Source organism: Corythoichthys intestinalis, chromosome 1, assembly GCF_030265065.1.
Source record: "Corythoichthys intestinalis isolate RoL2023-P3 chromosome 1, ASM3026506v1, whole genome shotgun sequence".
NCBI classification, from domain to species: domain Eukaryota; kingdom Metazoa; phylum Chordata; class Actinopteri; order Syngnathiformes; family Syngnathidae; genus Corythoichthys; species Corythoichthys intestinalis.
The window spans coordinates 76,638,788-76,653,824 of record NC_080395.1 but is presented as its reverse complement, the minus strand read 5'-3'; the positions used below and the strand labels follow the sequence as shown (position 1 = coordinate 76,653,824).

At 39.0% G+C, this 15,037-nt stretch overlaps 1 protein-coding gene across 3 annotated transcripts in view; it reads right to left on the bottom strand.

The window, feature by feature from the left end:
- Positions 1-15,037, bottom strand: part of LOC130918558 (gamma-taxilin-like) — an 81,973-nt gene that overhangs the window by 26,007 nt on the left and 40,929 nt on the right. For all 3 annotated transcript variants that reach the window (XM_057840355.1, XM_057840364.1, XM_057840373.1), the window contains exons 5-6: positions 11,083-11,253; positions 4,544-4,738 (exon numbers count right to left, since the gene is read on the bottom strand). In XM_057840355.1, coding sequence (XP_057696338.1) covers positions 4,544-4,738; positions 11,083-11,253 — 366 coding nt within the window. The remainder of the gene's footprint in view (positions 1-4,543; positions 4,739-11,082; positions 11,254-15,037) is intronic.

Genomic DNA, 15,037 nt, shown 5'->3' with positions numbered 1-15,037 from the left:
TTGCATCCACCAGTGTTTAGCAGCTTCAAATAAATTGTCCAAGGAATAAGCAATCTGGCGAGTCTGTGTGTCTGTCTGTCTGACTTTGCCATTGAATTGAGGCGAGAACTGGACCACCTAGCCAATCATCATTGCGTTTGCAATGATTAGTCGAACCTGTGTCAACCCAGTCAGAGTTACTGCACGTTCACATAAAAGGGAGCGAAGACCAGAGTCAAACACTACTTGTGACGATGGCACGGGCACCTTACTTCACGGAAGAGGAATGCGCGATAATCATGCGGAGTTATGAGGAATTAAAATCCACCTCACCGGGAAATCCAACACCACTTCGGCGAATAGAGCGCAACAGGTCTGTTGGCAGCGAATTTACAGATCGTGTGATTTGTGAATGCGTCAATATGCCAGTTTACTTATGTCCATAAAAAGAAATAAAGCCTGCTGTCAGGACAATAAAATAAGATTTGGTACGTTAACTGTAAGAAACTGTAAGAACTTGATTTGCTAGCCAGAGCCCAAGCATCATCGATGGAATGCATATACTGTCCCTGGCGAAAGAGCACACGGACAGGCAAACAATCTGCGCGGTTGTGAGGGCCTGACTTCGGCGGGTTACATTAGTGACGTCCGCCTCGATCAGCTGGCACAGGTAACGAATTCCCTCAGCTGAAAATCTATATCTTTCATGGAGAACATCTTCCGGGTACGCTAGCGGATTCTGGCGGTCTCCAAAAAACCCGTGCCCAATCCGCACACCAATGTCGTATGGGTCGTCCAAGTACGCTCTCATTGTCAGGAGGACACGTCTGCGGAGGAGTGCTGTTTAAATAGAGCATGGTTAATTGGAATCCTGGGGTTAAGCAAGATCTAACTCTGAGACGACCAGGTTTGGCGTGTGGCGTGTGTTTCCATGGCAACACTTCTCGGTTCCAACATATCCACCTTTCGTAGTCTCGCTTAGCTGCGAACTTAGGTCGCATGTGATGAAGTTACTCTCGAAGTTACCCTGCTATGCCAGAAAACCGGCTTCGTAGTATAGGCCACAGGTTTCTCTGCATTGTTGGGTCTGATAACTCACATTTTCGTCTTCACAATTCCCCATAGATTTTCAATTGGGTTACGGTCAGGCAACTTTACTGACCAATCATGAACAAAAATTAAAATGGCTGCCAAAAACAACACTGCCTGGCTGCAATCAACTGATTACACTTGTAAGACACCAGATTGGTGAAAGGTGTCGTTTGTTTTGTTGGAATGAAATTCTGCACCCACTGCATGTGGAATACTTTGGAGACCCCTGGTGTAAAGCCTCTTGTTTCATACAAAAATTGTAAATTGCTAGTATTTTAATTTACTTTTTTTACTGCTATGTACTGCTTTTTCCTGTCTATCTGTCAGCATCAGTGAAAGTGTGACTTATCAATTTTACATTTCTATCCATACATAAGGTGCATATTGTGAGTGGTGCAGACTTCCGAGCAGTGTTGTTTTCGTCAACAATGACGATAACGGAAATATTTCGTCAATGAACAATTTTTTACATGACAATGACGAGACGAGCTAAAAACGTGTCTTGGGAGGCTAAAACATAACGAGATGGATGCCAGTTGTCGTCTGAGTAGAAGAGAACATGATCAAAATTCGCCATAGTTTCCGTCCTAAGTTCACAATGTGTGATATTTTCTTACAGTATGTGTAGTTAGCACGCATCTTAGCAGTGTTGGTCGTGTCACTCATGTGCCGTGCTTCACCTCCCACACGCGCTTACTCACCGGCCATTGAGTAAGCTTTTGCTAACTCCAGGCTCCTTTTGTGAAACATGTTTCAGCTGCTGCTTGGTAAGTTTTGTTTTCTTATCTTGGCTAGATATGTCATGTTTCTTTAGCCTCTAAAGGTCTGTGCTGGGTGATCATCACATACTTCGTAACTTGTAGCATTAGCATAGTGTTCGCGTTAATATTAACATTTATTGTGGTGAGTGTCGTCTTAAAGTTTTGGAAAACTTGTTACCTACAGTTTGTGGGGTCCAGGTGAGTTTAATTAATTGAAAATAATGTGCTGTTTTCCTACTGAGTGTGTATTATCATCATGATGATGGTGATGTCCTTGTAGACTCTAGAACTGTGTGCTCGTTAGTCCATGTTCATTTGAAATAGTTGGGAGACCTTATATTTATTTACTGACTAAAACTTTTGAAGTTTAAAGATGAAAACATTTTGAGAAATTGTAACACATTTTGAAAGGACTAAAATATGACTAATAAGACTAATAAGTACTTTTGTCCAAACGACCGAGACGAAAATTAAAAGGGCTGCCAAAAACAACATTGCTCCTGAGTTGCAACCGTGACTTGATATTAGTGATGCACGATAATACATTTTTCAACAGATACCGATAACCGATAATTTCCTCCTCATTCCTACCGATAACCGATAATGTCAAGCCGATAATTCTATTAAAAGATTTATGTAAAATTTTAAACAAAAGAAAATATTACTGTGCAAAAATATAATTTATTGCTTTTTTTTTTTTCCAACATAAAATATGAACAAGTCCTCAATTCCAACATCTAAATAATGACATTGTCTGACATTGTGTAATGGTAAACTTTTGGCAACAATTACTTACAGAGTAAATACCTAAGTTGCACAAAAATGCCTTTAAAAGTAAGCCATTCCTAACATAACATTAATACACTGCAAAACACACTTCCTCAAAACTAGTCAGTTTTAAGTGTAAATCTATTGGAAATAAGTGAAATTATCTGCCAGCACTTCATGTGTATTTCTCTCAGATTTCTTGGAAGAAAAATAGCTAGCTGAAAATAATCTTAACAGCCTTATTTTAAGCAATACATTATTATACTTAATCCTAAAAAAAACTTGGAAGAAGAAAAGATTTTGAATATTTGTGGCTACAGAATATTATTGTTATTTCATTACAACAGGAATGTGCATATTTAAATTAATACGTGTTAACAAGTGCCAATAAGTTTAGATTATCTACCGTGACTGTAATTGAGCAGACAAATAAGTTAAATTAATTTGAAAAGTGATTGCTAATGTTATATGCTTTGTTGCACACTGTGAAAATGATTAACTCAAAAGAGCGAGATGTCATGTACCCATTCTGCAGCGCTTTGTTTACATTTGCGGCACTCACGAGTCGCGACATTCGCTTTACAGCAGCTAAACTGATAAACGGCAGTACTATTTGGATGCAGTTGGAGCTCGCATCTCCGTGCGTGTTGTTTTGTGCCTGAGTTTTGTTAAGCCGAAAATAAAGGCGGCATTACAAAGTCATCTGACCGCTCGTCATTTTACATACTGAATGTATTATTGACGGGCTGACTTCGTTTTCTCCATGTTTAAATTATCATCTAAACACTGTGCCGTCATGATAAGCTTGCTTACTGGACATCACTTTTCCAAATGTAGTGGTGAAAATGTGATTGGCATGTTTTTCATGAAGAATGGTGGTCATATAAACTGCATTATTTTTTATCCAGGGCTTTGGCTCTCGGGTCATTTCGGTAAAAAAAAAAAAAAATCGTGTCTCGTCTCGGCGGCGGCTACGTTCGTACCGGATAATCCGCCCGCACCGGCCGGTTTGCCGCGGCGTATTCGGGGCCTGGCTCTGCTCACACGCCGTGAGGGAACGCTCGAGAAACCAGGGTGTTCGCCGGAGGTCCTGAAGCCGGGGAACCGGGCTCTGCCTGCCCCGCCGATGGCGAGGCGGCGGCGGCCTGCCGGACCGGCCAGAGCGGCGGGCTCCGTCGGAAGACGGCTACTTGCCGACTATCGGTCTCCAGTCGTGCCGGTGTTTAGCCTTAGATGCGAGTTTACCACCCGCCTTGGGCTGCTTTCCCAAACAACCCGACTCTGAATCGTCACAAGCCCCTAGTTTAACTTAGTGTTTACAATAGCTTTAGCATTCTTTTGGCCTCTTGGAACTTCTGCGGTACATGTTTCGCAAATGGCGAGAGCGTCGTTTCTTTAGTAACAGCCGCCATAATATTCAACTATTTCTTGTCGTGTAACTCCGCCTCCTCAACCCCTCCTCCCTCAGGGCGGCGTGCTGAATTCTTCGGTTGTGCACATTTGGAGGCTAAATCAAGTATATAATTATCGGATTACATTATCGGTTGAATTTTTTATTATCTGGATTATCTGTGTGACGTCATAATTGCCATTATCGGCCGATAATTATCGGCCACCGATATTATCGTGTATCTTTACTTGATATAGTTGGTGATTTCATAACCTGCGCGAGTGTTCTCTTCACAATCATACCAAACAGAGAGCTTGTTATGATCTACCTACTAAAGGAAAGCCAAACCTCTTAAAATCTCGCAAGCGCCAGAATGAATTTTAATCAAATATTAATTTACTATAACCCGCTCCAGAGCCGCGGGTCGCCAACCCATTCATCTGTACAATATTTGAATATCATATTACCTGTATCATTATTGAAGCTGTGTATCAGTACAATCCTCCAAAATGCAACTTTTTGTTAGAGTAATGTGGCACAGGCGATCTCCCACCTCTTCTCTGAGCTCATACTGCTCAATGAGCTTTTTCAGCTTCTCAGCAAGCTCCACATTCTCCTGTCTCAGCTTAGTGTTGCGAGACGTGTGTTGTTCCATCTGGACTTCAATATCACTTAAAGTCATCTGGAAGTGAAGCATAGCTTCCTTGCGTTGTTCCTCATACTCCCTGGATCTCTGGGAATTTTCCTCCTAGTGAAAGGGATTGAGGCCTGGGATTAATTTGAGGTGAAAATGTCATTTGAGTACTTTGAAGGTTGAACAAGGGTAAGCTCATTTACCATTTAACTGATTGTGTTAAATGTCTCTGGCAAGACACTCAGATGGCTCAAAGTTCCATTCTGAGACCCCCCAGTTCGACCCAATATCAAAATTGTCAAACATGCATGTGTGATACAAAGCTTATAGTAAATATACTTGATAGTAAAGCTAAAAATCGCTATTTTGGGAGAAAAAAATGTGCAGGAGGGCATTTCTTGAAACCTTTTTAAAAGTCGGTCAAAATATGTGAGCTTCACATTTTTGATACTCTTGAAACTTTCTCATTTTAAAACAAGTTTTGGACACTCATACTGGTACAGAATAATAATAAAAAAAACTAACATTTTGCAACAGAATATTTTATTTGGATCAACAAAGGGAGATCATTGGGAAATATCAAAGTTTAAAGTTGTCCTGCCTGTAATGTCTAAACTACCGTATTTTCCGCACTATGAGGCGTAGTATAAGCGCACCTTCAATGAATGACCTATTTAAAAACTTTTCATATATAGGGCATACCACATAATAAGGTGCAGTAGTAGTAGTAGTTGGGGTTGCAGTATACATCTACTAGGTAGTGCTGCACAAAAGGGAATGTCATGCCATGATTAACCAATATTGATCCATATATAAGGCGCATCGAATTATAAGACGCACTGTGTGGTTTAGAGAAAATTGAAGGCTTTTAGGTGCGCCCTATAGTGTGGAAAATACGGTACTTACTTACCTTGTTTGTATTTCATTCTAAACCCTGGGTGTCTGACCGTAATGACTAATATTTCGCTGTCACTGCTTTGGCAAGCATGATTTTTGCTACAGCAGCTAAGAGACACTAACAATGCACTGTTTACTATTGCTGGGCGGCTATGTTAACTTACTTAAAACAGGACAACAAACAATGAATGTCAAATCTAAATGTAAGAAAATGAACTTCTAGAGAAATGTGTTCATCTCTCTAGCAAAAAACCTTAAACTTGGGTCATAAAATTTGTCATGTTCAGGTTGTTGCTGCTCAGGATTCAAAGCTTGCTTGTTTATTCGTGATTTTAAGAGTTTATAGTTGTTACAATTGTTTATGCTTTAATTTTATACTTCAAAGACAGAACCGAACCGAAATTACATTTTAGTGTACCGTTACAGCCCTAGTATCCACAGATACTTTTTTTCACATGAATAAATAAATCACACTTTTATGAAGGACAATTTGTGTCCCAACTTTTTTTTTAATTTACTTTTAACTTTTTAATCTGAGTGTCCTAGAGTTGTCCGATATTATCGGGTAGCCAACAAAAGCATTTTAGAATGACATCGGATACTTTCAACATCGGTTTTTCATTATCAGTTTTGTGCCAATATGCAATATGTCCCCATATTGCCTGCCTGTGTTTCTGGTATTTTGTCGCCCCCTGCTGGCAATTAGGTGTAATTAGTTTTGATGAGTTCCAGTACTTTCTGCTGACCTAATCATATGTCGATGCGAGCTCACTGCGAATATACCTAAATAAACAAGTTAACACCTGCAGCCAGCGTACCATAGCAATTGTTGCCATCTCACCATATTGTTTGTGCCTTGTACAAGCATCAATTGTAAGTTATAATTTTTCATTGTTTTATATCCGTGAGCGTTGTGCAGTAAATAGAAGTGTGTGTATATTTCATTTTGTTTGCAAATGTGGTAAAATGTGGTTCCAATATTTCATTGCTTGCAAGCTGTACTACCAGTTGCTATATAAATTGACACGTGGTGTATAGGCTACTTTGCTTTATTTTGTGACTTTCACACCATTGATGCAATGTTTTGTTGTTTAAAGGTTTACAAAAAAAGTATCAGTGTTCTTGTCAAGAGAAAGATGACAATGGTAACTTTACTCCAGCATCTGACTACTCCTTAGTCTTGTGCGTTTGCTATTGTAACGCAGGTTAACATAGTCTCACAAAATTAAGATTTCATTCATAAAGACAACCATTAAAAGAATAAATTGTTTAACATAAAAATGAAACATGTTTTCAAAAATCCATGTTTATAAAAAGATTCAAAACCTGATTTAATCAGTATACTAACAACTATTTAATTGAAAAGAAAAAGTTAGAATTTTCCGCTAGTTTTTTATTTTGAAAATCTCATTTGGCGAAATACACTGACATGGAAACTCGTAAAATGTGCACAACTTCACCGCTGTTGCTGATACCTGACTAAGGAAGGAAAGCGGTGAGTCCACTTAGAGTTACTGATGAAAAGATTAAAATGATTAAAACAATGACACTAAAACGTTTCTTTTAACTGTGAAAGGTGTATTTTTCACAAGCTTTCTTGGTGACAAAACCGCTTTGCTGAAAGGGAGTTCAAAATTATACTTAATTATATTTGTTGAATATTTTAATTCATATTGTATTGGTCAATGTATGTTAAAAGTGTTTAATTTGTGATATTTATGTCGCACGATTGTTGTACACCGATAATTGGTGTTTAAGTGAACGTGCAACATTGCAAAATGTCTCCTTTTTTCCTAGCCACCTGCTCTGTTGGTTTTTAATGTGTGTCATTGCAATATTGTTGACTTCACTCGACAATAACTTTATTTTTAAATTGTATTTACACCGTTTTAGTGTGCGAAATAGTTTATGTGTTTCTGTTAATTCTATAGGCTATTAAAGCTCGATTCAGAAACGACTGAACTATTGTTGGGGAGAACACTGCCCAATTGACAGACAAGATGGCGAGCTATCCACACTGTGCCTCACGCAGGAGCGAGACGAACGCGTGACTTCGGTTTGACATCCTTCAACCTGGTAGGATCCACAACATTTTTATTACCCAGCGGAGGATTTTTTCCCTTTGGATCACCAGAAAACTGCCAGAAAGAATGTAAAAAAGACATTGATACTGCGACCAAGCAGACTCCTTTGTATTGGAGCCGTTCAGCCTTTTTTTGAATTTGTTTTGAGTTTACTCTTCTTGTCACTTCTATTTTTTATGCATCTGTTTTTAATACTTTAAGTGTTATTAACTTAAGAATTTTGTTGATCAACAAAAGAAACATTTTATGGGGAAAATTGAAGATTGAAACTCAAAATAGAAATCAAGCATCTATAAAATTTAAAAAAAAAAGTTGAAGAAAACAATTGATTAAAAAAAAATTAATCTGAAAAACAAACAAAAACAACCCGGGTTGATAAATACATCCTACAAATAGTAAAAAATAACATTAAAAGGGATGAAAAAAATCTAATAGAAATTTAAACATTACCAATAAAAAAACAAACAAAAATCCTATTTTGAATTTGTATTTCTCAATTTTTTATGTGAACTGTATGTCTCTTCTGTGTTTTGTTCGTATACAAAAAACAGGCCGGCAGTTCAAACTCATTACGGTACTTGGTCTGTGTCATTAATTTGGTTTATGCAAATTACTGCTTCAGTAGACGAATCTAGCACTATACTATATACTATACTAGGTGTTGCACTATCTGTAGGTTTGTGTACACCCCCCCCCCCCCACACACACACACACACTGAGGACAGCAAGTGCTTTATTGGCACTTTGCACCAAAAAAACTGAGGTCTGCACTATTTTTATTTCAACAATAAATATAGACAGGGGTGCACATAAGTGGTCCGCATGCACGCATGCATACTGGACGTAGACAAACGCACTGGCCCTCAACGGCTTAGATACGCTTTTGCGTACCGATGGCTGACCACTGTATTTGCGGTGGACACGAGAAAATAACTTCTCAAAATGTCGAAGATGCAGGCCACACTGAGTAATTACTTCCGTGTCCCCCCACCCCCGTCAAAAGACAGACAGACGACAGAGACATCACCGGAGCTACTGAAAAAAAGGACTTTTGCTGAAAAGTGGCTACAGGAGGTACCATGGCTAGAAGCAAATTATGCTCGCACGGAAATGCGGTACAAAATGTGCCGTGAGAATCCCAATGTCGCCGATAAGAGCAGCGCATTTTATGTAGGGTCAAAGAATTTCAGCCATCCAAACTTTGAAAAGCACGAAAAAAACAGAGCGCATGTGGCAATTACGCAAACTATCGATGTCAAACAGGACCCCACTCGCCCTATGGACAAGTGGCGGAATAAAGGTAATGAACAGCGACATGCACTGACGTGCATGTCGCTGTTCATTCGCTTTGTTTTTGCTCGCATTTTACAAAGCTAAACATGCATGTTCAATGAGGTCTTATGAGGAGGACATCCCACTTTTAAAAAGGCTTGGAGTTAATGTGGGAGCCGCATAATGCCCTTTATTTTGAATTGGTGCTTTTTATTTCTTTACATTTCACTTCAAAGTAATGGCAATTTTGTTGTGCCAGTTGATGTTAATCAAGCATTAATTGTTAATATAATTAAAGTTAATTGGCTCTAAGTAAAGCTTGTCATAAATTTATCGCATCAGGCGGGACGGCTCTTAAGCTCAATGAGGACCAGGTCACATCTCCAGGTCCTCCTCTGAGAACCTGGGCAAAAAAATTATGTGCACCCCTGAATATAGAGCTGCAATATATGCACCTTTTCCAGAACTTTAGTTGAAGTTGTTCTCTATTTTTCACAGAATGCTTATTTTTGGGCGGCACGGTGGCTGAGTGGTTAGCACAGCCGCCTCACAGTTCTGAGATCAAGGGTTCAATCACGGGCTTTGGCCGTCCTGTGTTTCCTCCGGGAACTCCGGTTTCCTCCCAAAAACATGCATGGTAGGCTGATTGAACACTCTAAATTGTCCGTAGGTATGAGTGTGTGCGTGAATGGTTGTATGTCTCCTTGTGCCCTGCTATTGGCTGGCAACCAGTTCAGGGTGTCCCCTGCCGAGTGCCTGTAGTTAGCTGGGATAGGCTCCAGCACCTCCGCAACCCTCGTGTGGAAAATGAATGAATGCCTATTTTTGTAAAACCTTGAAGCATAGACATCATAATTTACTTGACAGGTCAGATGAGGTATTCTCCGCACACCGCCAGCCCGTAGGGGGCTATGTGAGTCAGCTTCATTTATTAGAAGTCAATGGGAATGACTCTCACATGCTTTTTAACACACAGGTGAAACTACCTTCAAAAAGTACGAAATCTGGACCGCAAACTAACAACAAGGATTGTCTCAGGAGTGATTTGTTCGAGGATTCAATGTAATTACAGTGCCCTCCATAATTATTGGATTTATAATGTGTTTTTTAGCTTCAAATATATATATTTTTTCTAAATATTGGACCTTAATGGAAAAAAAGAGAAAAATCCAACCTTTTATACAAGTGCATTTATTCAGTGGGGAAAAAATCCCACATAAAGAAATAATAACTTGACATCAAATAATGTGTGTCACAATTATTAGCACCCCTGGTGTTAATACTTTGTACAACCCCCTTTTGCCAACAACTTCTCCTATAATGTTTCACAAGATGGGAAAAGACAAAACGGGATCTTCAGCCATTCCTCTTTGCAGAATCTCTCTAAATCATCCAGAGACCTGGGTCCTCTCCTTTGTACTCTCCTCTTCAGCTCACCCCACAGGTTTTCAATGGGGTTGAGGTCAGGGAACTGAGATGGCCATGGGAGGAGCTTGATTTTGTGTCTGGTGAACCATTTCTGTGTAGATTTGGCCATATGTTTAGGGTCATTGTCTTGCTGAAAGATCCAGTGACGACCCATCTTCAGCTTTCGGGAAGAGGGCAACAGATTTTGATTTAAAATGTCCTGGTATTTCAAAGCATTCATGATGCCATGCACCCTAGCAAGGTTCCCAGGGCAGTTAGAAGCGAACCAGCCCCACAGCATCACTGACCCATCCTCATACTTCACAGTGGGTATTCCTCGGCTTCTCCTTTCTGCAGCCGTCACGTGAACACGAACAACACTCCCACCCGCTGATCCACCGGCCACTCGCGTCCCGAACCGTGGCGAGTGATCCGATCCATTCACGGAAAATCTGTTTTGTGACACCTCTATTGTTCATTATGTTATATTTATTTGGAGAAAGTAGCAAACAGGAAGGGGTTACGAAGGGACAGAAAGGAAGGAAGCAGAGAGAAGAGAAAAAGAACAACAACGAGAAATACATTACTACACACCTATGCTTCCTATAGTGGTGCTATCGTTAGCCAATTATAAATACCCGTGGACACAACTTTTAACAATCAGTGGCATAAATTGGTATTAAATCAATCAAAGGCTCTTGGAGCAGATCAAATCTAATCATGACGTTTTTTGTTTAGTTTTTTTTTTACTGACTATTTAGATTTTTTTTCTATTCATGATTGGAGTCAGATGTGCACCTTCAAAGTCTTGTTGTGTCTTTGGAGCTCCCTGCAGATGCTCTCCAACTTGCTGCGTGCCAGTATAGCTTTGCTGTGCTCCCCCTGCAGGTGGATCTTTTCCTTCACAATTTGAGACTGCTTCTTCTGCAGCGTTTTCAGACGCTTCTGCATGCAACGGCTCTCCTCCAACTGAATCCAAAATACAAGTAACATCCCATTATGATGCTAGTTACGGCAACAATCCCTTTTGCTACATCAACAAGTTACTTTACATCCGCACACAGCATTGGGGATGGGAGCTAAAAATCGCTGTCCAATGGCTAATCCCTCTACAAGTTCAGTGATATTTACAGTAGTATGTGATTCAGTATGTCTTTTGTAGGCTGGGATAAAATATGCATAGGTGCAAGGGTCGTCCACCTTTTACATGTCCAAAATCAAGCACTTTTTAAAGACTTTCAAGACCAATTTTTCAGTTCTTCCAGTCACTTTTTTTAAACATCATCCCATGGATTATGACCATATAGTGTAGCAAGCTGTTCATGACATGATTAACAGTCACAAGTTGCCTTTCAGGCAGCATTTACTGAAAAGTGTGTGCCTAAACTATATGCCAAGTTCAAGAACGAGGTTAAACAAGAACTCACCCTAGCAGAGAGCATTGCAATTACCACCGATGCATGTGCGTTGAGTTCAATCAACCACTTCATTTAGTATGTAACGATTATATTACAACCCCTAGCAAAAAGTATGGAATTACCAGTCTCGGACAAGCGCTCCCTCAGACATTTTATCATGTAGAACAAACTGATAAAAAGCTTGAAAAACTGATTAGTTAAAAAGTGAAGCTCTTTAGTCTTCAGAAACACAATAAGAAATGAATAAAAAACATTGTGGTGGTCAGTAAATGTTACTTTTATTGAGCAAGTGCACGGAAATATATATGGAATGACTCCATTCTGAGGGAGAAAATATGGAATCATGAGAAACAAAGAAATAACAATGCAAACACATCTCTAGTATTTAGTAGCACCACCTCTGGCTTTTCTGACAGCTTGCCGTCTCTGAGGCATGGAGATGATGAGCATTTTTCATCGATTTGGTGCCAAGTCTCTTTGATTGCAGTTGCCAGATCATCCTTGCAGGTCAGAGCCTTTTTTTTTTTTCAATTTTCACCACAGGTTTTCAATAGGGTTGAAATCTGGGCCATTTGCAGGCCATGACATTGACTGGAGGAGTCTTTCTCCAAGGAATGCTTTAACAGTTTTACCTCTGTGGCATGATGCATTATCTTGGAAAATGACATATTTTCAACTGAAGGGGTCAAGAGTTAAGAATCTGCATTGGACAAGGTGATGATGCTGGAACTTTGGTTTGGTGCTGTTCCAGTGAGATTTACAAAGATGACTGCCTGAAGAAAACATAAAAATTCCCTCAGTCCTTCATGATATGGGGCTGCATGTCAGGCAAATGCACTGGGGAGATGGATGTGGTTAAATCTTCAATAAATGCACAAGTTTACATTGAAATTTTACACAGCTTTCTTATTTCTTCAATTGAAAATATGTTTGTCATTTTCCAAGATGACAGTGCAATTCTTGGAGAAAAGACTCAAGACTGCAAATAGCCCAGATCGCAACCCTATTGAAAACCTGTGGTGGAAATTGAAAAAAAAAAAAAGGTCCAGAGCAAGGCTCCAACCTGCAAGGATGATCTGGCAACTGCAATCAAAGAGACTTGGCATCAAATTGATGAAGAATACTCATCAAGTCCATGCCTCAGAGACTGCAAGCTGTCATAAAAGCCAGAGGTGGTGCTACTAAATACTAGAGATGTGTTGTGATAGTTATTTCTTTGCTTGTTTCTCATGATTCCATTTTTTCCTTCTGAATGGCGTGGTTCCATATATTTCCCTGCACTTGCTCTATAAAAGTAACATTTACTGACCACCACAATGTTTTTATTCATTTATTTTTAGAGGTGTGCATCGGCACTGCCCTCACGATTCGATTCGATTACAATTCGGAGGGCCACGATTCGATTCGATTCGATTCAGAGGGTCACGATTCGGTTCGATTCGGCAATGCATCGCAATGCATTAAAGCCTGGGATGCATTATCATTCTAAAGCAAAGCATATTTTGCGTGAATCATGAGGCAACACAAGCGGTCAGACATCAAAACAACTTTTTATTGGCTCTTGTGTTACTCCTGGTTGAAGTCAAATGAAAATACTTTCATATATATATTAGGGCTGTCAAAATTATCGCGTTAATGGGCGTTAATTATTTTTTTTTATTAATCATGTTAAAATATTTGACACAATTAACCCATGCACTGAATGAGCCGCTCTCGCATTGCCTCAGATTTCAATGACACCTTTTATGGACATTAAGAGTGAAGAGAATGCCACCGGCCGCTTGGGGGCAGCACAGCGCCGTTCCATACTAATGTTATTCCTTCTAATAGTGGGAGAATTAGTAGTTGTGAGACGTTTATGCTGTTGCTTTGTGCTCCACACATATTTCGGTAAGTTTGCTTTCTTTTAGTGGCAATTATGTGTCTCGTTGTATTTTGGGTAAGATATACACAGAGATATATCTGTTATAAAGGCGAGTGGACACAGGCGTTCTTTGGGCTGCGCCGTTTATTGGCATAAGCTTCTGCAACTCCTTCACAACAAACAAGTATCATTTAGTGAAAGCACAACAAAAATAATAAATAATATTGCTATCTCTTAAAAAAATAATATTCACAAAAAGAAAAGCACTTCAGTCTGTAGTAATGACGCCCTATTCTCACACAGCTAAACAACAATGCAAAGTGAACTGGCATTACTCAGAGTTTGGTCACTCTATTGTTATTATTGTTATTTTTATTCTTTTTATTATTATATTAACTCTACTTTTGATTGAAAATTGTACACATTTTATTAACACGAAAATATGAAGAGAGGTTTTAATATAAAACTACTATAACTTGTAACTATAACATTTATCTTTTATGAACTACAAGTCTTACTATTTGTGGATCACTTAAACAGAAAGAATGTTAATAATGCCATTTGTGGATTGTTATAATAAACAAATACAGCACTTAAGTACAGTATGTTGTATGTATATATCAGTCTTGTGTCTTATCTTTCCATTCCAACAATAATTTACAGAAAAATATGGCATACTTTAGAGATGGTTTGAATTGCGATTAATTACGATTATTTAATTTTTAAGCTGTGATAAACTCGATTAAAAATTTTAATCGTTTGACAGCCCTAATATATATGTATTTAAAAAAAATAATAAAAAACATCACAGCATTTAATTAGTGCTTTGAATGAGACCAGGGCTTTCTCTTTTTTTTTTATTTTTTTTTTTACACACAGTAGCAGCCTTTCACACAGTGCAAAATCAGTTATAACAGTCACTGTATTTTAGTCACAACGACCCATTAATAAAAATATTCAAGTAAATATTAAAGAAAACGACAAAGAAAATATTGTATTGCAGCAGCATCTTTATCGTAATATCAATCCAGGGATCAGTTCAGTTGCAAACAAAACATCAACTAAATAGCAATGTAGAACAAAAGTAAAATGTAGGCTTAGCCCACTATATATGTGCAAACAACTTAGAAATGCAATCAGTAAATACCACATAACAATAAAAAATAATGAATTAAAATGAAGTGCAGCAGCATTTTAGCAGCCATAACAATCTGTTTCAACATGAGGAAATATCATTTTTTTTGCAATCGAGAGAGCAGAGAGATAGTAGAGGTTAGATCGGGCCTAAAAAATCCAGCCCGATCCGACACGGCCCGCTGGTATTGAAGCCCGACCCGGCCTGAGCCCGATCAATTAACTAGATTTGCAGGCCCAGCCTGAAAAACCTGAATTTTTTGTTGTTGTTGTTGGAGTGACGTGAAAAAAAAAAAAAAACGCAGGAGCAGCAATTTATTTTCATTTCTTCGAGTTG